General features: G+C 43.6%; 1 protein-coding gene across 3 annotated transcripts in view; it reads right to left on the bottom strand.

The window, feature by feature from the left end:
* Positions 1 to 441: 441 nt before the first annotated feature.
* Positions 442 to 24,419, bottom strand: part of RNASEL (ribonuclease L (2',5'-oligoisoadenylate synthetase-dependent)) — a 31,166-nt gene continuing 7,188 nt past the window's right edge. The window contains exons 3-7 of one of the 3 annotated variants that reach the window (XM_015423857.1): positions 22,715 to 22,917; positions 19,078 to 19,198; positions 14,401 to 14,534; positions 11,371 to 11,537; positions 442 to 513 (exon numbers count right to left, since the gene is read on the bottom strand). In XM_015423857.1, coding sequence (XP_015279343.1) covers positions 11,399 to 11,537; positions 14,401 to 14,534; positions 19,078 to 19,198; positions 22,715 to 22,917 — 597 coding nt within the window. In that variant the 3' untranslated portion in view covers positions 442 to 513; positions 11,371 to 11,398. Of the gene's footprint in view, positions 514 to 10,409; positions 10,772 to 11,370; positions 11,538 to 14,400; positions 14,535 to 19,077; positions 19,199 to 22,714; positions 22,918 to 24,419 lie in introns of those variants that run through there. The other 2 variants (XM_015423856.1, XR_001482845.1) reach the window with 2 other exon arrangements.

Raw genomic sequence — 24,419 nt, 5'->3', positions numbered from 1 at the left:
TCACTCTGGGTCTCGAGGCCTAGGGTTGCCAACCTCCAGACTGATTTTGGGAGGTCTCCCAGAATTACAACTGATTTTCAGGCTACAGAGACTTCAGTTCCACTGACAGAAGTGGCAGCTTCAGAGGTCAAGGTCGATGGCATCACATCTCTGCTGAGCTCCCTCTCCAAACTCTGCTCTCAAATCCTCAGCAGTTTTCCAACCAGGAATTGGTAACCTTACAGTCAGTCCACCTAATGTGACAAGGAGAATGCTAAAGTGTCTTTTTTGGTAACAAGGTTTCCCCTCTATGGTTTATGGCAGCTTACCCTGCCTAGCTGAATGGGGAGAAAGGTGTGTATATGTCAGTTTAAATTCTGGTAAAGACAAGGATAAAAAAAACACAGTACCAATGAGTTCGCTAAAGCAGCTAATGGATGCAAGATGTTTCTCTGGGGATCTGTTTTGGGGTAGTGGCTTTGCTTCTGTTCCATAGCAGTGCTTCTTTGGTCCCGGTCACATGAGCAGGAAAATCTGTCGGGGAAGGGAGGCATATTAGATGCGGAGCTAAAAGAAGCACAGGAGCGCAATCTTACGCTCCCCCACAGCTCCGTTCTCCCTCCGTCGGCACCTGACCACACTGGGGAGGCAACGGTGTAGTCCCAGCGAGGCAACACGGTGGTACCGCGTTAGTGCGCATGCGTGGGTCGCGGACGGCTGCAGGATGTTACGGGCTGCCGGCGCATCCGCGATCCCACGCCCGCCGTTTAGGGTTGCCAAGTCAAAATTTCGCCAGAGCAGGGGACTCCCTGCTGGCGGCTGGAGCGCACGCACACATCACCCAGAAGTGACGTGACGCTGCCGGGCATGCTGGGGGCGGGGCCACAACCGTCCGAGGGGAAACCAGAGTTTTCCCTCGGATGACCGTGGCCCCGCCCCCAGCATGCCTGGCGTTGTCATGTCACTTCCGGGTGACACACACATCGGGGTGGGGTTCCCCCTGGGGCCCGATCCGCCGGCGGCAGGGAACGGGCCTCTGGGGCAGGGGTTTCCCCGCCCCCCGGGGGGACTTTGCAAGCCTACCGCCGTTGCTGTGGATCTTCCAGTAGGTACTCCATTTTCCCTAGTACCTTTTCGATCCGCATTTTCAGCCAGATGTGACCCACCCCAGGGTTTGGGGTGGGTGCGTGACGCTTGCAGGATGTTGGCATCTGATCACGCCGGTTTGATATCCGTCCCCTCCACGTACCTAATTCTCTGTGTGACCGGGGCCTTTGTGCTCCAAAATGGGGCAAATACCACCCCTATGGCTGTTTTGGTTCAGGTACGTGGGGGAGCCGCAGCTAGGGTTACTAACCTCCAGGTGGGTTCCACCCCCAAAATTTCCAGGTACTTCCCAATCTGGAGGTGGCAACCCTAGAAGCCCCTCTCCCCACCTGCTTTCGCACACACTAAATAATGCACTTGCAATCCACTTTGCAACTGGATTTTACTGTTTGAAATAGCAACATCCACTTGCAAATGGTCAAAGTGGATTGAAACTGCATTATTTAGCATTTGTGAAAGCACCCAAATTGAGCCTCTGAAGACTTTTAGGATGCTGTTTCCCCACAGCTACTGTCTGACTACAGGGGCGACGAGTTAGGTCCAGGGAACCCAGACTCAGCTCATTACAAAACTTATCATGTAGCTTGGCCTGTCAGGGAAGTGGGGTGTATGTAACAGTTCCTATCCATGAAGGGGGAAAGCTGACATCAGTCTTAGATTCTGGACTTAATGTTCTAGCAATGGGTACTTTTAGATAGTAATTAAGGACCCTAGGTTGATTGTCCTTTTGTCCATTCTGACTCTCTTGCTCATCAACTTCATTGGGTGCCCTCAGTTCTAGTATTAAAAGGGAGAAAAACTTCTCTATCCCTTTATTCCACCTCATGCATATTTAGTGTATAATAGTTTAATGTATAATCCTCCCCCCTCATGTCCATGGCCTCTTGTTTTAAAACAGTCCTGTTTAGGTGAGCTGTAACGTTGTTTTTTTTTTAAAAAGGTGAGTCTCTTCATACACAATGACCTCTTATCCTCTTTCATTTAAATACATTGTTATTCTCTTTATGGGGCAGGGAAGTCCTCTACAATTTAAATATGTTATTTTAAAACTGCTATTCATTTTTCTTGTATGGAAAAAACAAACTATTAAGTAAGGTGCCCTTGGGCCTCCTGCTCTTTGAAAACAAAATTAAAATTATCTGTAGATGAATTAACATGCTATTAACTGTAAGCAGGGCTTTTTCTTTCTTTCTTTTAAAAAAGAGGTGCCAGAACTCTCTCAAGAGGAAAATGAAGTTTTCAATCTGTATACTGAAAACTCAGGAGCTTTTAAACATTTTTAAAAGAATTTTGTCGAAGAGGTTCTGGAACTCCATTCCAGCACATTCCCCCAGAAAAAAGGCCCTGACTGTAAGTACTCTCCAAGTGCCCTTCCATGAGCCAACTAGACTAATTATATATTGTTTATTTTCGATGCCAATAAAGGTTTTGAATTGATATTGTTTATTTATTTACTTGTTTAGATTTCCTTACTTCATTTATTTCAGCTCATAACAACCCAATTGGAGAACAAATCTGAGGAGGTGAATCAACAGATACAAGAAATAAAAGCTATACAAGAACTCATAGAAGACACGGTTACAAGACGGGAGATGGAAAAAAGCAGCATACATTCTGAGATTCCAGAACATCCCTGAAAATAAAGGTGAAGATACTAAAGCTGATATGGTACAAATCTTGGGAGAATATCTTAAAGAAGAAAATATACAAGAAATCTCTGATGAGATAGATGTGGCTTATAGAATGAATTCGGCATATGCAAGAAGAAACAATGTACCTAGGGAAATTAATGTAAGATTTCACAAGAGAATTATGAGAGACACCATTCTACAGAACTCAAAAAAGAAACCACTTTAAGTACAAGAAATTGAAATTAAAATTTTAAAAGAAATTCCATGGAGGATAAGAGAAAAAAGAAGTTATATGCGACTTACAAGCTTTTTAAGAGAAAATGAAATACCCTATAGATGGCTGCTCCCTGAATGTGTTCTTATGAAGGCAAAAAGATATAGAATAAACTCAACATTCAAAGCAGAGGATTTCTTGAGGAAACATGGAAAAGATCTTGGAGCTCAAGAAGAAGAAGAAGATTCAAAAGAATCAGATGAAGAACCCCAGGAAGAAGGTGCATCAGGATCAAGAACAGGGGCTGGTAAGAAAAACCCCAAGGCAATACCACTTCAAATTGTTATGAGACTGCAAGATAAGAAAAAAATGGAACCCAAAGAGATGTGAAAGATGGATAGAAATTAAAAATAATCTCCATACATTCTTAGAAGTAAAAAAATGGGGAAAACTTTTGTGTCAGCAGATAAACAAAAGAAAAAGAGAGAGTTAATAACGTATGTTAAAGACCATCTATATCCAGAACTGATATATGATTCAGAAGATGGAAGAGTCCTGATAGTGAAAATACAAAGACAAGCCAAAACAACCTTGATAGTTAACATATACGCACCAAAGCAGGAACAAGAGAAATTTTACAAATCATTACAGGAGACTCTTTCAAATCAAACCTATGAAGAAATTTGTATAATTGGAGACTACAATGCGGTATTTGACAGAGCCTTAGACAGGAAAAAACAAACAGGAAAACAGAAGCGAGGAAATGAACTACCAAACTCTTTTCTACAACTAGTTGAAGAATTCAGCTTAATGGACTCATGGAGAATCAGAAGTATAAATAAATCAGACTACCTTTTTTTCAGCAAGACATAAGTCTTGGTCAAGATTGGACATGGCCTGGATTTCAACAACTATGACAAATGATATACTAGATGTGGAGATTTTGCAATCAACATTTGCAGACCACAGCCCTTTATTGTTGACTTTACAAGATACCCCAAAAAGAACCAGATGGTCCATGAATTTATGGCTCTTAAAAAACTCAAGATTTATAGTGGATTCTAAAAAAGAATTCCAAGAATTTCTAAAATTAAATATGCAGCTGGATATCTGCATGGATATAGTGTGGGATGCCTTTAAGGCTTATGCAAGAGGCTGGCTCATCAAACTAGATGCTTGGGTGAGGCGACAAAGAAAACAAAAATTTACACAGACTGAAGAGCAAATTAAAAAGGAAGAAGAAAAGATGAAGACAGAACCCAAAGTAAGAAAGGAATCAGAAAAGAAACATATAAAGATGTTGAAGAATGAAATAGGAGTAGAAAAAAGTACCCTCAAGGAATTAAAGATTACGGAGAGTTTTTATAAAAACCTATATCAGAAGGGAGTTGCCAATCAAGATCAGATCAAATTAGAGAATTTTTAAAGAAACATAATAAAAAAGAGTTCACAGAGGATCAAAGGAAAATTTTAAATGAACCAATTTAGTGGAAGCAAATAAAAACCAGAAGAAAAAGAAGACTCCGGACCCAGATGGACTATCAGCAGAATTTTACCAAATATTCGAAGATCAAATTATTGCATTACCATTAAAACATACTATACAGAATATTATTGAAAATAAAAAAATTCCAGAGTCTTGGAATCATGCATTGATTACCTTAATACATAAACCTGATACAGATGAGAAAGAAATTAGAAATTATAGGCCAATTTCACTCCTGAATATTGATTACAAGATATTTGCATCTATTTTAGCTAACAGATTGAAGAAAGTCCTCCTCCAAACAATACATCAAGATCAAACAGGATTTTTACCCAAAAGACAAATAAGAAATAATGTGAGAACTATTTTGAATGTAGTAGAATATTTTGAAGCACATCCAGAAAAGCAAATGGCACTGGTATTTCTTGATGCAGAGAAGGCCTTTGACAACCTTAGCTGGTCTTTTATGCTATAACAGTTATCAATTTGGCATTGTGGCGAAAACCTTTTTACAATGGTGAGAGGAATTTACACGAAACAATATGCCAAGGTTATGATAAATGGGGACCTTTCACAAAATATTGAAATCCAAAATGGAACTTTGCAAGGTTGCCCATTATCTCCATTATTATTTATTTTTGCTCTTGCAACATTGAATGATATGGTAAGAGAAAATATTCAGATTAAAGGACTTAAAATCAAAGGAGAAGAGTACAAATTACAAACATTTGCAGACGATTTGGTATTCATCTTGGAAGAACCACAATAATCTATTATTCAACTTTTGAATTCCCTAAAAGAATATGGACGGTTAGCTGGATTGAAAATTAATTTCAAAAAGATAAAAATATTGACAAAAAACTGCACTAAAGAACAGATACAACAACTACAAGATAGTTCTGGTATTGAAGTTCAGAAGAAAATAAAATATTTAGGAATAACTTTAACCAATAGGTGCAGTACATTGTTAAAAGATAATTACATGAAACTCTTGACCGTAATTAAAAAAGATTTGGAAAATTGGAAACATTTACAACTATCTTTTATGGGAAGAATAGCTATTGTAAAGATGAATGTGCTACCTAGACTTCTTTTTTGTATTTCAAAAATTCCAATTTAAAAAAAAACCAACAGTATTTTAAGGAAATAGATAAACTGACACGGCAATTTATTTGGCAAGGTAAAAGACCTAGAATAAAGTTGAAATTATTGCAGGATACAAAGGAAAGAGGAGGCTTCGCACTACTAGACTGGCATCTCTATTACAAAGCTTCAGCCCTGACATGGATGAAAGAGTGGATCACATTGGAAAATCCAAGACTGTTAAAGTTAGAAGGTCATGATTTGAAATTAGGTTGGCATGCCTTTGTATGGTATGAGAAAAGCAGTATACATAAATAGTTCAAATAACACGTTAAGAGCAGCATTGCTGAAGATATGGGAAGAGGTTAAAATATGTTTTATACAAAAATACCTAAATGGGTTTCACCATTGGAGGCCTTTATAAATCCCACCTTATTTACCAAAGATCAACTATGGAGATATGAAGATCTTTTAGCTAAGAAAAATAATTTAAGTTCACAAGAAACTCTCCAAAGACAGGGTATTTACCTGAACTGGTGGGAAAGGGCGCAACTTGACTCTAGATATGCAAAGGAAAAACAAACTGGTTTTTATGATAAGCTTATAGAACTGGATAAAATTTTATTGTATATAGATGAAAACAAAGTATAAAAAGACTTTATAAATTTATTAGATATGAAACTAAGATGAAATAGTGAAATCTTCAATCATTAGATGGGCGCAAAATATAGGGCATAATATACAGTTAGACCAATGGACTAAGGTATGGAAAACAAATATAAAATATACAAAAGCTATACCATATAAAGAAAATATATAAAAAATATTTTATAGATGGCATATGACTCCCGAAAACATAGCAAAATGGTATCCAAATATGTCAAATGTATGTTGGAAATGTAAGCAAATATTGGTTCTTTTTTTCATATGTGGTGATATTGTAAGATAACAAAAAATCTTGGATATGGATACATGAGATATTGCAAAAAATGCTAGAAACAACTATACCATTTGTACCAGAATTGTTTTTATTAAATATCATTCCAGAGAATTTTAAGAAACCAGATGTTTATATGATTATACATCTTATAACCACAGCTAGGATTTTATATGCAAAGTATTAGAGAAAAGAAGTTCCATCAAAAGAAGAAACAATTTATAAACTACTGGAAACAGCGGAAATGGACAAATTACCTTTACAATTACAAGATAAAAAAGAAGAAATCTTTGAGAAGAATTGGTTAAGATTTTATAAATGGATTGAGGAATATCTCAAAAGATGTACAACATAATTATTAAGACATAAACTCTACATTTTAAATGGTTAAACTGGTCTAGGTGTATAAAAGAATGATTCTATCTATGTAAAACTTAAGCAGTCATAATGAGTACATGTTCATTGTTGTATGTTAGTTTCTTTTTATCTGTAGTTTCTTTGTTGTATGTTAGTTTATTTTAATTTGTAGTTATTGTCTTTTTCTTTTTTATGTAGAAAACTAATAAAATCTTTTTCTTTTTTTAAAGGAATTTCCCAGGCTGGAGTTGGCAGCCCAAGTGGGGAGAAAGTTGATTTTTTTTTTTTTACCATGTCTGGTGGCAATGGATACAAGTGCAGCAGTCTGGGACTCTATTCAACTGTATTCAAAATATAATGGGATACTCCATTACACAAAACAAATACCATCAATAAAAAAATTATTCATAAATCTGCCAGTTATATCAGCTAAATTACTAAATGCACAAAGGTGGAAGAAGAAAAACAATCTCCCCACTATTTCTGCCAGTCTTTACCCTGTGCAATACTATTAATCGCAGATAAAATGTCCTCTCTGTTTCCCCCCCCCTCCATAAATTTTTATTTGGTTTTAACACATAATAGGGTAGGAAGGGTACAAGGGATGAGATAGGACATAAAGGGAAGTTCTATCAAGTTTATATAGTAGCTGTTACAAATTTCCCATCTTAATTCTTTGTTTCCAGATCTCTTTCTTTCCTAAAGCTAGTGACACTTAATCAGATTGCTAAAATCTTCTATAATGATTCCTGGGAAAAGTCGAGTCCTCTCAGTTAATGGGAATGGAGAAGGTTACTTCTGTATCCAATTTTTGTAACAAACAGGTTCTATTCCTTCAGAATTCTGAGCCAGTTGGTTTAAACAACACGTTAAGAGCAGCATTGCTGAAGATGTGGAAAGAAGTTAAAATATGTTTTCTACACAAATACCTAAATGGGTTTCACCATTGGAGGCCTTTATAAATCCCACCTTATTTACCAAAGATCAACTATGGAGATATGAAGATCTTTTAGATAAGAAAAATAATTTAAGTTCACAAGAAACTCTCCAAAGACAGGGTATTTACCTGAACTGGTGGGAAAAGGCGCAACTTGATTCTAGATATGCAAAGGAAAACACACACACACACACACACACCCCATCTGTGAATAATTCAGGCTACACCTTTAACCTTGCCACGTTCTTTCACTGTGGGCAGGGTCCCGCTGCTCAGCTGAGCTGAATTTGACTCAGGACCAGAATGGAGGGGTGGGCAGCAAAGCCAGCTTTGGCTAAGTTGTGACCTTCCTGTACAGCTCTTCAGCCCATATGGGCTACTCTTCTACAAGAGGCAAGGTGCATTTACCCTTTCCGTTAACTACTCATCAAACACGGAAAAATATTGCATCACCAACTTTACTGCATTAGGCGCATGCTGTACTGTAAAGCAGTTCAAAGATTTTTTTTTAAAAGATCACATCAGCCATCAAGATAAAACAGCAGAGATAAAACAGTAGACCACTGGTCTTTAAAAAAGGCAATCCAAAAACTCTAGGCAATGTTCTGACCCTTCCACCCCATCACCTCTTGTGATAATCTATAAGCCAGCAGCAAAGGCAAATGCCGCGTGTGCCTCTCCTGTTTCCTTAGGCCACCTCTGTTTCTAGGCCACTTCTGCACAGAAACTGCTCAAGGTGACCTCAAGGGACTGTGAAAGCTTTGGACAGAAAGATCCAAGCATGACAAATGGCGTCCAAAAATGTGGACAATGAAGCAGGTGATGAGGCACTCAAGAGGGCCTAAGCCTTTGAATCCCAGACACAGGAGGCAACATGAGGGGAAGGTCTTGGCCTCTATGCCCTGTTGTTGGCCCTCCAGAGAAACTGATTAACCACTGTGTGAGACAGGATTCTAGACTAGATGGACCACTGGTCTGACCCAGCAGGGCTCTTCTGGTGTTCTTATGATATGGCAGATCTTTCTGTATTTTCACCACAAATGGAGGCAAAGGCTCTCAAATATTTTCATAGGATAGTGGAGCTGTTGTGATGTGGTAACAGTAGCCCAGTAAGTTGCCAGTTACCAGTGCAACTATATCATAAAAACCCTACGTTGTAATCTGTTGTTGTTGTTCAGTCGCACAGTTGAGTCCGACTCTTTGCAACCCCATGGACCAGATCACGCCAGGCCTTCCTGTCTTCCGCCGTCCTCTGAAGTTGGCTCAGCATTTAATACAGTCAATATCTGTCTGAAATTCTAATGCATTCTTATAGGATAACAGTCTCCTTTTACAGTTAATAGGAGACGGTTATGTGGCTACCTTTCCAGCAAGAAGAAATACCATTGCTTTTCCCTTTCTTAAAAGTTCCAAAGTTAAGCAACTAGAGCATAATGGAAGCTATTTGCTAGGAAAGAATGGTAAGGGAAGACCTCAGCTTGAAACCACCAATGGCCACATGTCCCAAACTGTAAAGCTCCAAAATACAAATGAAAAATAATAAAATATTATTTCTGCTTTCTTTTTTCTAATTTAACTTTATATAGGACACCCTATCCTAAGGATTCAGGCAGGGTAACGACTAAAACTCAACAGCATTAAAAAGAAAATGTTGCATACAGGCAACCCATATTCTGTGCAGCAAAACCTGCATAAAGCTGTGAAAAGTTGCCTAATTTTGCTTTATTTTTCATAATTATAGTTTTTGCCAGACAGGAAGAGAATTGTGGGATTTTGCACAGAAGCCCCACCTCAAAGGGTTAGCAATCTCCTCCTCCCCCCCTCATCCAGCCCCCCCCCCAGCTTCAGAGATTTCAACGCACAGCAAAGCCGCCAAGAAGAAACTCACAAAAAAACCCTGGGATTTTTAGGAAGCCGGATTTTGTACCTGCACTATTCTACACGTCTTTCTTCTGCCTTTCCACCAACTGCTAACCTTATTCATACACAATTCCTTCATTTCCATACCTGACAGAACAAATCAAGCTCCTGCCTGAGGTGCTGAACTACATGATGGAGAGGTTTGAGCTGGGCCTAAATGCATTCTCTGGATGGAGCTCCCTGCCACATTTCTTAAAACTCACCAGATGTTCAGAGATCTGATTTGGTTGGAACTGTGGCATGAATGGCTTTGAAGCCTTTCTCCCTGCACTATTTTCCCAATCAAAAACAGGCCTGGGTGGAATGCTGCTTAGATTGTTGAGAAAATGGACATGTACTGAGCAACTTGCACACATGCCTTTTCATAGTGGGGCAAACAGCATTCCATTGAGGCCATTTTTTATCCGGTAAATGGCACGTGTATAGGGATCCCAAGTCCCCCCGGGGGGGCGGGGAAACCCCTGCCCCAGAGACCCGTTCTCTGCGCCGCCGGATCGGGCCCTGGGGGAACTCCGCCCCGATGTGCGCGTCACCCGGAAGTGACGGGAGGACGCCAGGCACGCTGGGGGCGGGGCCACGACCATCCAAGGGAAAACTCTATGGTTTTCCCTTGTATGACCATGGCCCCGCCCCCAACGTGCCTGGCATCCTCCCGTCACTTCCAGGTGACATGCGTGCAGTGCGTGCACCAGACGCCGGCCAGGAGCCCCCCCGCTCCCAGCAAAAATCCACTTGGCAACCCTACACGGGTGGGAGGCTTAAAGTCTGCATCCCCTCAGGCTGTGGTCTCAGTTCAGATTAGGTCCCTGTGCACTAGATAAGTGAGTTCTTACTTTGTTTAGTTAAACCCTTACTTGGGATTTCTGACCACTTCGGATTATGCTGTTTGGCCATTTGGTAAAAAAGAAGCCACCTAAAGAGAACCAGAAATGCTACCTGCAGGACTCAACCACTGCCGGTCCCAGTTAGATATTCACTTGGAAAAGCAAAGTATAAACAATTTATATAATCATTAAAAAAAAAATGGATCAGGGTGCTGTTAGAAAATGTTCATGGTTCCAGTAGGTGTAAACTGTTAATTTTGGCAAGAATTCCAAGCTCTTTGATTATCGTGTGCTCCCTGCAATAAAAGAAGACATACATCTTTTCAGTACATGTATGCAAGTGAATGGGTATTGTCTTTTAATTTAAAAAGGGATGTATGCCATGGAATTACTGTGTTCCAATGTGAACATAATTGCTGGAATAAGAATGCCGGCTTCTGAAGTGTTTATATGGACTAAATCCCTGAAGGCTGGCGGCTGAGGACTTCAGACCATGGTGCTGGTGATAAAAAGTGTTGTCAAGTCACAGCCGACTTATGGTGACACTGTGAGGTTTTCAAGGTGGTTTGCCATCGCCTGCTTCTGTGTAGCAACCCTGGATTTCCTTGGTGGTCTCCCATCCAAGTACTAACCAGGGCTGACCCTGCTTAGCTTCTGAGATTTGATGAAATCAGGCTCACCTGGGCTTAGACCGTGCCACCTTTCAAGTATTAATGATTTTTTCGGAACTTTTGCCTTGGGGTAAAACAGATCTGGCCTGCTTGTGGTCAAATACAGGACTTGAGAGGTTGGATTCTCTGCAGGGGCTTTTGATCCTCTTTTAGTCCCTTCTGCATGATCTCATTTGGGCATGTTAGAGAAATGGGGACAAGCTAGAGACAGCCACAATTGTTACCTGCAGGAATTGATTTTTGCTGGTCCTGTTACAAATGAGAAAGAGTCTGAGTGTTTGGAAAATGTTTGTAATATGATAGATTATCCAAAGTCTGGTAGACGTGCATTGTTAATTCCGGAAAACGGTCCAGAAAATATTCTTCGGGCTTCTCCAATATCTTCTTCACCCTGAAATGGAAGAAAGCATTCATCTTTTTATTATGAGAGGGCTAGTTAGTTGTACCTTTTTTTTAAAGTATGCAGGCTCCACAGCGTATCCCTCATATCTGTCATGATCTGGGCTGTGCCACCAGAGGCCTACTAGACCCAAGGAGCCTGGCTAGCAGTAGGTGAGGCTGGGCCTACAACTCCCAGAAGCCCCTGGGAGGTTTTGGAGCCAAAACTGTCCAATAGGAAAAGAGGAGGGCTGGGAATATAAATTCTGGAGCAGCAGGAAGAGCTGTTCTTTCTTCCAGAGGGCAGAGCCAGAAAGAAGGCTGCTGCAGGGGAAAAACCCTCATACTGAGGGAGGGGTGAGTAGTGTAAGGTCACTTGAGATAGTGAGCTAGGGAAAGTAAATTTAGACGCGTTAGGGCATTTGAATTCTTTTCTTTTCACCCACTTACTATTATTCTGCACCTTGTTGTTTGACCTCCTATAAAATAAACCTTTTCCTTGTTTTACTCTGCCTGGCCCTCACGCCTGTTATTCAGCCTAAAGGGAGGTCTGAAGGTCTTGGGAGGGTGCTCTGGGCCTTCTCAAGGGAACCTAAATCCAGAGTGGTGGCAGCGTCAGCAGCAGCGTCACCAGCAGCAGTCTAGCCATCTTCCTAGCCTTTTCAGTTCTTCAAACTCTGTGGTAAACTATTGGACATGATCCCTTCTTCTAGGAGGAAAAGGATTCTGAGATGCAGCCCCTTCTTTTCCCTTAAATGATTCTTACACTTAAATTTCACTAAAGGTAAAGGTGGCACCCCACCTGAGCCGGGACAGCATCCCTGCTAGAAGATGCTGGTCAGTTTCTCTAGATCTCTGCTTAGCAGAATGCCTACTGACCTCTTCCATGTAATGACGCAGCATGGGAAAAAAGACTCTGCAATTCTTAAAAAAGGCAAGAACCTCTCCGGTCTTAGAACTCGCAAAGCTACGCTACCTTGAGTTTCTAGCATATAACTTCCTTAATCTGGTCACATGTTTGTCATCAGCTCAGTCCTCCCCTATTCACAGATGTTACATGAGATGATGTCTCAGCAACATTTGTTTTTTCTTGCTGGCTTCTTTCGTCAGCTAAATGTCTCCACTATCCACTCTTGTTAGATTCCTGCATTTCAGTGCTTGTTGCTTCTCCCTGTTCTAACCTTGCTAAAGAGACTGGGAGTTTTCAATTTAGGAAAAAAAGCAGTGACTAATGGGGAATATGACTGTTGCGCAGTGTGCGAGTAACAGTCCAAGACCAACCTTTGGGCTAGTCTGCACCCTTATAGACTTTTCAGCCTCCCAGCCTTACTAGCTTCTTGCTGCTCTGCCCCTTATAGTAACCACACTGCACAGTCCAGTGGTACACTATATACAAGAGTTTTATTCACAGAATATACAAACAAACTGCTTCGCCAGATGCTCGGTTTCTCAGAAGAGAACGTACATGGCCTCTGTACATTACCTATATACAAAGCTGCACCAATCAGCTACAAGCTGAGTCATGGTGACTACACACTGTCCAGTGCCAGTTATAACCGGTCAGAACCAGGCTTGTTACTCTACCTGCTGACAGGTAGCTGTCAGTTAGCTGTCAGTTAGATCACACTGATCTACCTGCTGTAGATTAACTTACAACAATGACAGAGGTTCATAAAATTATGCATGAGGTGGAGAAAAGGGATACAGAGAACTTCTCCTTTTTTCATAATACTAGAATTTAGAAACACCCAGTGAAGTTCATGTGAACAGATGCAGGACCAAAAAAAAAAGAGATGTACTTTTTACTCAATGAGTAATTAAATTGTGGAATTTGTTGCCAGCTAACATCACATTGGCTATGAGCGTAGCTGGCTTTAAAAGGAGATTAGATAGATTCACGTGTGATGTGTCCATCAGTAGCTACTAGCAAGGTGACTAAAGGGAACTACTATGTCCAGAGGCAGCAAAACATCTGAATAGCCGAGCCAGTATCACAGGAGGCCTTAAACTCTGTGCCCTGATGTTGGCCCTCTAGGGCAACTGTTGTTGCTGCTGTGAGAAACAGGATGCTGGACTAAAGGGACTGTTGGTCTGATCCAGCAGGGCTCTTTTTAACAATCTGCCTGTCCGTGCCACCACACCATTCAAATTCAGATTCCCCCGCAACTGCACTGAAATAATTAAAAAAGGGAAGTCAGAAGACGCTTCATACTTACTTTAGTCTGTAACTGGGAGTCTGGGGCATAAACCATAGCTTAGCCACAGGATGGCATTTCCTGAGAGTTTAGAATGGTGTTTCCTGAGAGCTTATTTTCCCCAAGCTGATGTCTTGCAATGGGTGCCCCCGACATTCTTGAGTCAGCGGGCACCTTTGGAATTCTGACATGGTGGTGGGCACAACCACAAAATGGCCACTGCAGAGAGCATGGCCACAAAATAGCCAACACAGGAGGTGCGCAAGCACACAAACACACAGAGGAAGTTCAAATGCAGGGGACAAGAGGAGTAGCTAAAAAAATACACTGGCAAATAGAAGAGAGAGAATAAAACCAACACTATGGTGGCGGCTCCTACTGCTGAAACGTTCACAGCCAATCAGACCTCCAATGACCACTCAGAAGCCCTAATGGGCAGGATCCCCACCTGGCCACACCCACTTTATGAAAACACTTGATGGGCACCAGGAAAGGTGTCAGTGGCCATCATGGCGCCCACGGGTGCCATGTTGGAGACCCCTGTCCTGCAATGTACGCAGTGGGCTTGTGAACTGCAAGTACAGGAGGGTGAGAGGACAAACAAGGCATGAAAATGTAGCCTGAATCTTACCTAGAAGCCTTGGGATACCTACAGAGCTGAAGAAATATGTGCTCACTTACTGATCGTTCTTCTCATGGAGGTGCTCCCCAATATTCCTGATTAGCCTCAGTAAATCTGTCACACAGTTCTTATAAGGTTTCTTGACTTTACGGTTATTGACCGTGGTCATTTCGTCCATAACCTCCTGGTCTAACTGAAAAAGACTCATTGTCACTGTTATTATTCGACACTCATAAAAAGCCCACACCACAAGAGAATTCTCACTTGCAGTTGACACGAGTCCACTCACAAAAGCATAACATATACTCTATGGAAGGGTTTACAATTTGGCAACATAGCTAATCAGTTTCAAGTACATTTTATTTATTTTATATCCTGCCCTCCCTGCCAAGGCAGGCTTATAGGGGTGCCAGCCTCTAGGTGGGACCTGGGGAATCCCCCAGAATTACAGCTCATCTCCAGACTACAGAGATCAGTTCCCCTGGAGAAAACAGCTGCTTTGAAGAAGAAGAAGAGATTGGATTTATATCCTGCCCTTCACTACCGAAAGGAGTCTCAGAGCGGCTTACAAACTCCTTCCCCTTCCCCTCCCCACAACAGACACCCTGTGAGGTAGGTGGGGCTGAGAGAGATCTTGACAGAAACGGCTCTTTTTCAAGAACAGCTCTTATCAGAACTGGGGGGGAACGTGCAGATCTGTCCTCGCAGAGGAGGGAGAGCTTGTACCTGAATAAAACTTGGTCTTAAAGGTGCCACTGGACTCTTTTGGATTTCTGGCTATGGGGGGGGGGGACATGCAGATCTGTCCTCGCAGAGGAGGGAGAGCTTGTACCTGAATAAAACTTGGTCTTAAAGGTGCCACTGGACTCTTTTGGATTTCTGGCTATGGGGGGGGGGGACATGCAGATCTGTCCTCGCAGAGGAGGGAGAGCTTGTACCTGAATAAAACTTGGCCTTAAAGGTGCCTTATTATTTACCCAGCAAACGTAACTGCCCCTTCAGAGGCCATTAAAAATGTACTTAAACAACTCAGCTTTCCCAACTTTCCAGAATGTCTGAAGAGTAAGTGTTTTTCTCACCTCTTTGGGGAGCTCATTCCATAGCCTTAGGAAATAGAACAACTAACAGACGTAGGAGCTACAATCAATGGAGCTACAATCAATGTTCCCTCTAAGCTGTAGAGCCTGGTGAGCAAAAATTATACTTTGTGAGCTGCTGGCATTAAAGCTGTGAGTGAGTGATTTGGCTGCTGCATAAATTAGTTTGCTCTGGAGCCATCTTTCCTGAGTTAAAACAAAAATCTGTGAGCTGGAGGCTAAAAAGCTGTGAGCTAGCTCACACTAACTCAGCTTAGAGGGAACACTGGCTACAATATAGGCTTATGTGTGGCAGTAGATGGCCCCTTAGATATGAGGGTCCCCAGCTGCAAAGAGCTTGAATGGTTAATACCAGCATCTTGAAACTGGCAGCCAGTGTGAAGAGTCCTACCAGGGGCTGTCTTAGCTATGGGTCATCTGAGGCACGTGCTCTAGGCCGGGTGGGCCCCTGACCGCTCAGTAGGGTTCCCAAGTCTGGGGTGGGAAATTCCTAAGATTTGTGGAGGTTCACAACCATGCTGCCCACGCTGTGCCCCCTCACCCAATGGAGGGGAAAAGAACCAGCTGGCAGCCGCTGCTGTCTGTCCTCTTCAGGGCTTGGGCCTCAGGCAGCTCACACACCCTCCTGCCTTACTTGCGCCTAGGGTGGCCCTGGTGTGGCGGGGGGGCAGTGATTCTGTGGGCCCATCTTGGAAGGCCCAGAAATCACTAAGACCACCCCCGATTCAAACTTGGAATAATATGCATAACACAATCCCACTTAATTCTGCTGCATGATCAATGGGCACTTCAAGGTTAACTTCAAGGTGATTCACACATAGAGCAGGGCAGCAGTCTGACTGTGAATGTGGCAAATAATCCTATGATTTAGCCCAGGGCTATTTTTGGGCAGGACCGCACAGGAACGGCGTTCCGGCTGGCTCCCGAGTCGGCCACGCCCAGCAGGAACTTGTTAGCATAATAGTCCACACCCAAGAGCAGAAACTCATTAGGATTGGCTACATTAGGGGTGTGGGCCTAGCATGCAAAGGAGTTCCTGCTACAAAAAAAGCTCTGGGTTTTGACAACAAACAAGTTAAACAGAATAAGAAGCAAAAGGTGGGTGTGGCTGGATGACCACACTCCTGGTAACATGGGGGTGCGGCCTAATGTGCTAATGAGCTGTGCCATCAGGGGTGTGGCCTAATATACTAATGAGTTTCTGCTCTTGGGTGTGGCCTATTATGCTAATGAGTTCCTGCTGGGCTTTTTCTACAAAGAAAGCCCTGATTTAGCCCACAGAAGATTATCATGGGCACATGTTGCCATCTTGTCTGTGACTTAAGTGATAAATCACAGCCCTGTGTAGTTGCCATATAGGTACATATGAGTGGAGACAGTCCCTTAGATAGGAGGGTCTTTGGTTGCGACGAAAGAAGAAGCTTCTGGATTAAGAAAATAAAATAGGACAAAACCCAGTTCCTATTCAAGCCCTACAATGGGGAGCGTAAGGGCTTAGACAGATCAGACAAAGATCATACTTCTGCAGCCTCAATTTGCCTCAGGCTGTGCAAAAAAGGGAGGCAGGGTTCGTTGCACAGCCTGAGACAAACTGAGGCTGCACAAGGATGCAATTTGCATTTTAAGGGTGGACTGAGACATAAGAACATAAGAACATAAGAGACGCCAATGTTGGATCAGGCCAAAGGCCCATCCAGTCCAACACTCTGTGTCACACAGTGGCCAGAAATACCAGTGCCATCAGGAGGTCCAGCAGTGGGGCCAGGACATTAGAAGCCCTCCCACTGTTGACCCCCCCCCCAAGCACCAAGAAGACAGAGCATCACTTGCCCCAGAGCCCCTAGCTATACCTTGTGGCTAATAGCCACTGATGGACCTCTGCTCCATATGCTTATCTAATTCCCTTTTGAAGCCGTCCATGCTTGTAGCACCCACCACTTCCTGTGGCAGTGAATTCCATGTGTTAATCACTCTTTGGGTGAAGAAGTACTTCCTTTTATCCGTTCTAACCCGACCGCTCTGCAGTTTCATGGAGTGCCCACGAGTTCTTGTATTGTGAGAAAGGGAGAAAAGTACCTCTTTCTTTACCTGCTCTTTCCCATGCATAATCTTATAAACCTCGATCATGTCACCCCTCAGTCGTCTTTTCTCCAAGCTAAAGAGCCCTAAGCGCTTTAACCTTTCCTCATAGGGAAAGTGTTCCAACCCTTTTATCATTCGAGTTGCCCTTTTCTGCACTTTTTCCAAAGCTATAATATCCTTTTTAAGGTGTGGTGACCAGAACTGCACACAGTATTCCAAATGAGGTCTCACCATTGATTTATATAGGGGCATTATTATATTGGCTGATCTGTTTTCAATACCCTTCCTAATAATCCCCAGCATAGCATTGGCCTTCTTTATTGCAGTCACACACTGTCTCGACATTTTCAGTGAGTTATCCACTACAACTCCAAGATCTCTCTCTTGCTCAGTCTCTGCCAGTTCAGACCCCATCAATGTGTATTTATATTTAGGATTTTTGGCTCCAATGTGCATCACCTTGCACTTGGCCACATTGAACCCCATTTGCCATGTTGACGCCCACTCGCCCATCCTTGACAGATCCCCTTGGAGTGCCTCACAATCCTCACTGGTTTTCACCACCCTGAACAACTTTGTATCATCCGCAAATTTAGCCACTTCACTGCTTACTCCCATCTCCAAATCATTAATGAACAAGTTAAAAAGCAGTGGACCAAGTACTGATCCCTGCGGTACCCCACTGCTTACCACCCTCCACTGAGAAAATTGCCCACCTACACTCACTCTCTGTTTTCTATGAACTAGCCAGTTTTTGATCCATAAAAGGACTTGTCCTTCTATCCCATGATTTTTGAGCTTACTTAGGAGCCTTTGATGAGGAACTTTATCAAAAGCTTTCTGGAAGTCAAGGTAAATAATATCTATTGGATCCCCCTTGTCCACATGTTTGTTCACCCCCTCAAAGAACACTAACAGGTTAGTGAGACAAGATCTTCCCTTACAGAAACCGTGCTGAGTCTGCCTCAATAGGTTTTGTTCATCTATGTGCCTACTAATTCTTTCCTTAATAATGGTTTCCACCAATTTACCCGGTATCGACGTCAGACTGACTGGCCTGTAATTTCCCGGATCTCCTCTGGAACCCTTTTTAAAGATGGGAGTGACATTAGCTACCTTCCAATCCTCAGGAATGGAGGCAGATTTTAAGGAAAGATTACATATCTTTGTCAGGAGATCTACAAGTTCACATTTGAGTTCTTTCAGAACTCTCGGATGTATGCCATCTGGGCCTGGTGATTTTTCAGTTTTTAAGTTGTCTATCAGTTTTAGGACCTCCTCTCTCGTCACCTCAATCTGACTCAGGTCTTCCAACACCCCTCCTGAAATCAGTGGTTCTGGAGTGGGCAAGCACTTCTCATCTTCCACAGTGAAGACGGAGGCAAAAAATGCATTTAGCTTCTCAGCCATTTCCCTATCATCCTTCAATACTCCTTTTACCCCTTGGTCGTCCAAGGGCCCCACTGCCTCCCTGGCTGGAGACATGTGCTCTTCCATCAGGTCTCTTTGAGCCTTAAGAAAGCTTCCCCACTATGTCTTGCCCTGGGAATATCTTACCTTTTTCTCCCAGTCTTTGAAAAGGTTCTTGTCATTATCCAAAGCCTCTAGAATTGCTCTGCTCTCTTCCTGTTTAGCGTTGCGCGTTTCATTCCCAACGTCTCTTAAAAACCTGTATTTCCTGCCAAAGAGAAGGCAACTGTTAAAACAGAACCTCACCACTGCCAGGATAAGCGCAGCAATGATAACCCGCAAAGCCACAGTGCTCATATAGCACAGTCAGCCTGAACGATGTGGGCAAGGGAATTGTACCTGATAAAACACACAGAGAGCTCTCCCACAAGCCGCTGGTCTGCGTTCGCTCTTCCCTTCGTCCGGATCCTACGTGTCAATTTCACACCACGTGCTGCGCGGCAGCATTTTGCCCCGCAGCTTCGCCCGATTTCGTCCGCGTCTACTCAATCTTGTTTTTTGAGGATTGAGTAGATACGGGGAAAATCAGGCGAAGCTGCGGGGCACATGGTGTGAAATTGACACGTAAGATCGGGACAAAGGGAAGAGTGAGCGCGGACCAGCGGCTTGTGGGAAATCGGTCACAGTTACTCTTCACCACTGCTGCCACAAGCCAAGAAGGGCCGACACTCAGTCTTGGCTTTTCCTTCTCAGAGCTTCACAAGCTGCGTTTGCAATCCCACTTCTAATAGCATTGTTTACCTGCTTGTTTCCTTTTGCCAGCATCCTGCTAACCTTCCTTAGTGTCCTATTGCCCCTCATGTTTGTTTATTTACGGGCAATTTTTCAGCCTGCTTTTCTCCGAAGAAGGCTCAATGGGGGAATACAATCATTTTTAAAATTTACCAGAATAAAACAAACAATTTAAAACTACGTATACAACACAGATTTAAACAAATTCAGACAACTGTAAAAATATTGTTCCCCTGGAAGACCTGTCTAATTACACTGCTGTCACAACACTAATAATGTGGGAGGATTCCTGGCCTGCCCAGGATTTAATCATACAGGATCCACGGCTGAAAAGGTTCTGGAGCAGACAGATACAGATCTGAACTGCCCTGGTGATGGGCTGGAACTCTTGAGTAGGCCTTGGTTTGATAAGCTAAGCTGTCACCCAGGAGTATGCTGCAGAAGGCGATCCTGAAGAAATGTGGGTCCTAGGCCGGGGAGAGTTTTAATAGGTCATAACCAGCACCCAATCCATTAGCTTTAATGCTGGTAAAATATGGGAGTTGTGGTTAACTCCAGACAGCTGCACCGTTTCGTAATAGGTGGGAATCACCTTCAGGGGCAGCCCTACATAGAACATGCTACAGTAGTCCAGCCTCAAGGTTATCATAGCATGGACCAGTGTGGCCAGATCGGCAAATAGTCAAGATAAGGAACTAATTTTGATGCCAAATATAGATAGTAGGTTGCAGTTTAGCTGCTGCATTGACCTGTTTCTCCTTGTGAAATAATTTATTATTATAAAATTTATAAAATTATATAAAATTATAAAATTTATTATTATAAAATAATAAATTGAAGAACAGGCTCTAACACTCTTAAGCTCTTAAAGGAGATAGCCAAAGGTAACAGCAGTGCCACATCAAAAGAGGGTAGTGCTGTATCCTCCAGAGCCTTGGCCTTGCCAACCAGCATCACCTCCATCTTGCGTGGATTCAACTTCAACTTGCTCTCTCAGCCATTTGATCACAGCTGACAGGCACTGGACAGCAGCTTAGACAAAGAACTGTATAGCTGGGTGCAATCAACATAGAAGAAGAAGAGAAGAAGAGACTGGATTTATACCCCGCCCTTCACTTGGAGTCTCAGAGCGGCTTACAAACTCCTCTCCCTTCCCCTTCCCACAACAGACACCCTGTGAGGTGGGTGGGGCTGAGAGAACTCTGACACAAACTGCTCTTTTCCAAGGACAGCTGTGCCAGAGCTTGTGACTGACCCAAGGTCACATCAGCAGGTGCAAGTGGAGGAGTGGGGAATCAAACCTGGTTCTCCCAGATTAGAGTCCGCACACTTAACCACTACACCAAACTGACGACAACCTACTCCAAAACAACAGGCTGTCTCCTCCAAAGGACCTGACCAGACTCTGGACACCTCTACTACCTGATGTAGATGACCCATAGCTAAGACAGCCCCTGGTAGAACTGCACTAAGAACGGCACAGAAAACATCACAGCTCGTTGCTGATTCTTGCATATCTTGGGGCCCAGTCTTCGGAGACAACAAATGCCTGAAACACAATAAATAATCATGCTGGACACGACTCAGCTGACACAATGGTAGTGGGAAAGTTAACTTTTCTGTGTCCCTATCACTGCCACCTCCCAGGCTTACAAACAAGCTCTGTAGAATGCTCTGTGAGGCTTAGTCCGGGTTTTCCACCAACAGCAGTCTAGCCGTCTTCCTAGCCTTTTCAGTTCTTCAAACTCTGTGGTAAACTATTGGACATGATCCCTTCTTCTAGGAGGAAAAGGATTCTGAGATGCAGCCCCTTCTTTTCCCTTAAATGATTCTTACACTTAAATTTCGCTAAAGGTAAAGGTTCCCTTGCTCAAAAGCCAGTCGAATCCGACTCTAGAGTTGCGGTGCTCATCTCTGTTTCAAAGCCGAAGAGCCAGAGCTCTCCGAAGACGTTTCCGTGGTCATGAGGCTGGCATGAATAAGCACCAAGACGCACGGAACGCCTACTACTACTACTACTACTCACGTCCAAATTGCCACACGAGACACTAGGAGTTGTTTTCTCTTGCCCCAGAAGGTCAGACCAGAACCAACGGGTTGAACTTAAATCAGTTTTCAGCTAAACCTTAGGAAGAACCTCCTGACAGTTAGAGCCGTTCCTCAATGGAACAGGCTTCCTCAGGAGGTGGTGGGCTGGAGGTTTTCAAACAGAGGCTAGATGGCCATCTGACAGCAATGCTGATTCTGTGAACTTAGGCAGATCACAAGAGGGAGGGCAGGAAGGGTTGCCTCAGTGCTTAATTCTTGTGGCCCTTTCTTACATGCCCAGGGGAATGCTGATTGCCACTTTGGGATCAGGAAGCAATTTTTCTCCAGGCCGGTTTGGCCAAGGATCCTGGAGGTTTTTTGTCACCTTCTGGGTGTGGAAAAGCGGTCACTCTGGGTGTGGAGGGGGAGGTATTTGTGAATTTCCTGTATTGTGCAGGGGGTTGGACTAGATGACCCAGGAGGTCCCTTCCAGCTCTTATGATTCTGTGATTCTAGGTCTACGTATAGAGCTCCGAGCTTAAAAAAATATATTAAATGGCTACTATTTGGGACCACAATTCAGAACAAGGATGCAGCACGGTGGGGTTAAGCCTCCCCCCCCCACACACACCATCTTCTTCACCAGAAACCACCCCTGCTGTGCTGCAGTTTGTCTCACTGGACAAATGTACAGGCCCCAAACCTTCTCAGATGTTCAGTTTTGAAGGCTTTGCCTTTTAAACAAATTGAACGGGTTGGAGTTCACTATTTTCCAAAATTCAATTTCAAAAGATTTCCTTTTCTGTGGCTAATTATACTAATAATCGGGTGATTGTGGCCAGAATCTGGGAATTCTAGGGGCTATGCAAGAACGGGTGGTTAAGAGTTTGCTTCATTAATTATCGCTATTATCTTTACTGTTTTTGCAACCGGAGTCATAAACGGCAATTAATTTGGTACTTACATCTGATTGCTCCAGAAATAAGGGTGCTGAAGCAAGTTCACCAGTTGTTCACTCACTGGTATTTTGTCAACAGGAGATCCCAGTCTTGCTCTGAGGTCTTCAATCTCAATATTGTCGATTATATCCTTCGGACACTGTGCAGGCAAATCTTCAAAACATGTCTGGCCCCTCATCGCGATGTATAAGACAAGCCTTTCGAGACCCTGTGTATGAGAGCAAACACCTATAGGTCTCTTGATCACAAAGCCACACACCCAAACAACTACAGGTTGCATACGGAAAAGGACTTAATTCTCATCTATAAACCTGCTTCTCAAGGCCAAACTAGATATGACATTTTACATGAGTTTCCAATAGGGACTGGCAGCTATATTGCAATTTTGGATCCCCATAAGAAAATAAAAAGAGCTCTGCTGGATCAGACCAATGGTCCATCTAACCTAGCATCCTGTCTCAGACAGTGGCCTACCAGTTCCTCCGGAGGACCAACAACAGGGCATAGAGGCTGAAGCCTTCCCCTCGTGTTGCCTCCTGGCTCTGGGATCAGAAGTTTAATGTCTCTGTGGCAACTCCATGGAAAAGCACTACAGGGGCCCAGTTTCGATTGAGGCTGTGCTGTGGAGGGCAGTGTTCCCACTTCCCAAGCTGTTTTCTGGAGCAGAAACATCCCAGAAGCAATGTTCCCTCTAAGCTGTGGAGTCTTGTGAGCAAAAAATCTACTTTGTGAGCTACTGGCATTAAAGTTGTGAGCGAGCGATTTGGCTGCTGCATAAATTAGTTTGCTCTGGAGCCATCCTTCTTGAGCTAAGGTAAAAATGTGTGATCCAGAGGCTAAAATACTGTGAGCTAGCTCACACTAACTCAGCTTAGAGGGAACACTGCCCAGGAGTGTTATTTGCCCCAGCAGACAGTTGCACATACACAATGCTCACATGTGGAGCCTTCCAACGGGGCAAATAACCCCCCTGACACTATTTGAGGTTGGCCGGGGGGGGGGGGGGGGGGGGAGAATCCAGAGACTCTTCTTCTCTATGCTTTGTTCCTGACTGGAATTGGGCTTCGCAGCACTGCAGGGAACTTTCATCTGGCATATGGCTGCAAGGCCTTGTGGCCAACTGTGAGGAACACATACTGTTCCTACAGGAATGCTGTTCCTAGCTCCCCCTGATGGAACCCTTGAACAACTCCCCAAGCCCATTTAACCTGTGAGTTCCTCAAGGTAGGCTTGCACACAATAAACTAGAATTTGTAAAAGTAATTAAAGGCCCCGGTCACACGGCAAAGTTGCCGCGGGAGAGGCACGGATGGTGGGCGGATTATCCGGGGGCGATCACACCCCAACATCTGGGAAGTGGAGCGCCCCCGTGGCTTACCGCCGACAATGCGCATTACAAAAACTAGTACCTCCAAGGTACTAGTAAACGTTTGCCACGGGCTGCCTCCAGACGCCCGTGGTGTGATCGCGCCAGTGCGCGGCATTCCCCTCTGGTCTCCCGTTTACCCGCTGGTGTCGAGGGTGTGCTATCAGCGCGTCTGATCGCGTAATCCACTGTTGAATTACCTCACCTCAAAGAACAGCAAGAGCCTTGAAATTAGGGCTACCAGGTTCCCCCCCCCCCCCCGCCCCCCGGCGAAGATGGGGGGGGGGGGTGTGTGTGTGGATTCTGCTCCTCTTCCCTTCTTGTCAGTTTCCAGAGGAGACGCA

Source organism: Gekko japonicus, unplaced genomic scaffold (genome assembly GCF_001447785.1).
Source record: "Gekko japonicus isolate JY-2015 unplaced genomic scaffold, Gekko_japonicus_V1.1 scaffold281, whole genome shotgun sequence".
Lineage (NCBI taxonomy): Eukaryota > Metazoa > Chordata > Lepidosauria > Squamata > Gekkonidae > Gekko > Gekko japonicus.
This window is presented reverse-complemented; position numbering and strand designations above follow the sequence as displayed.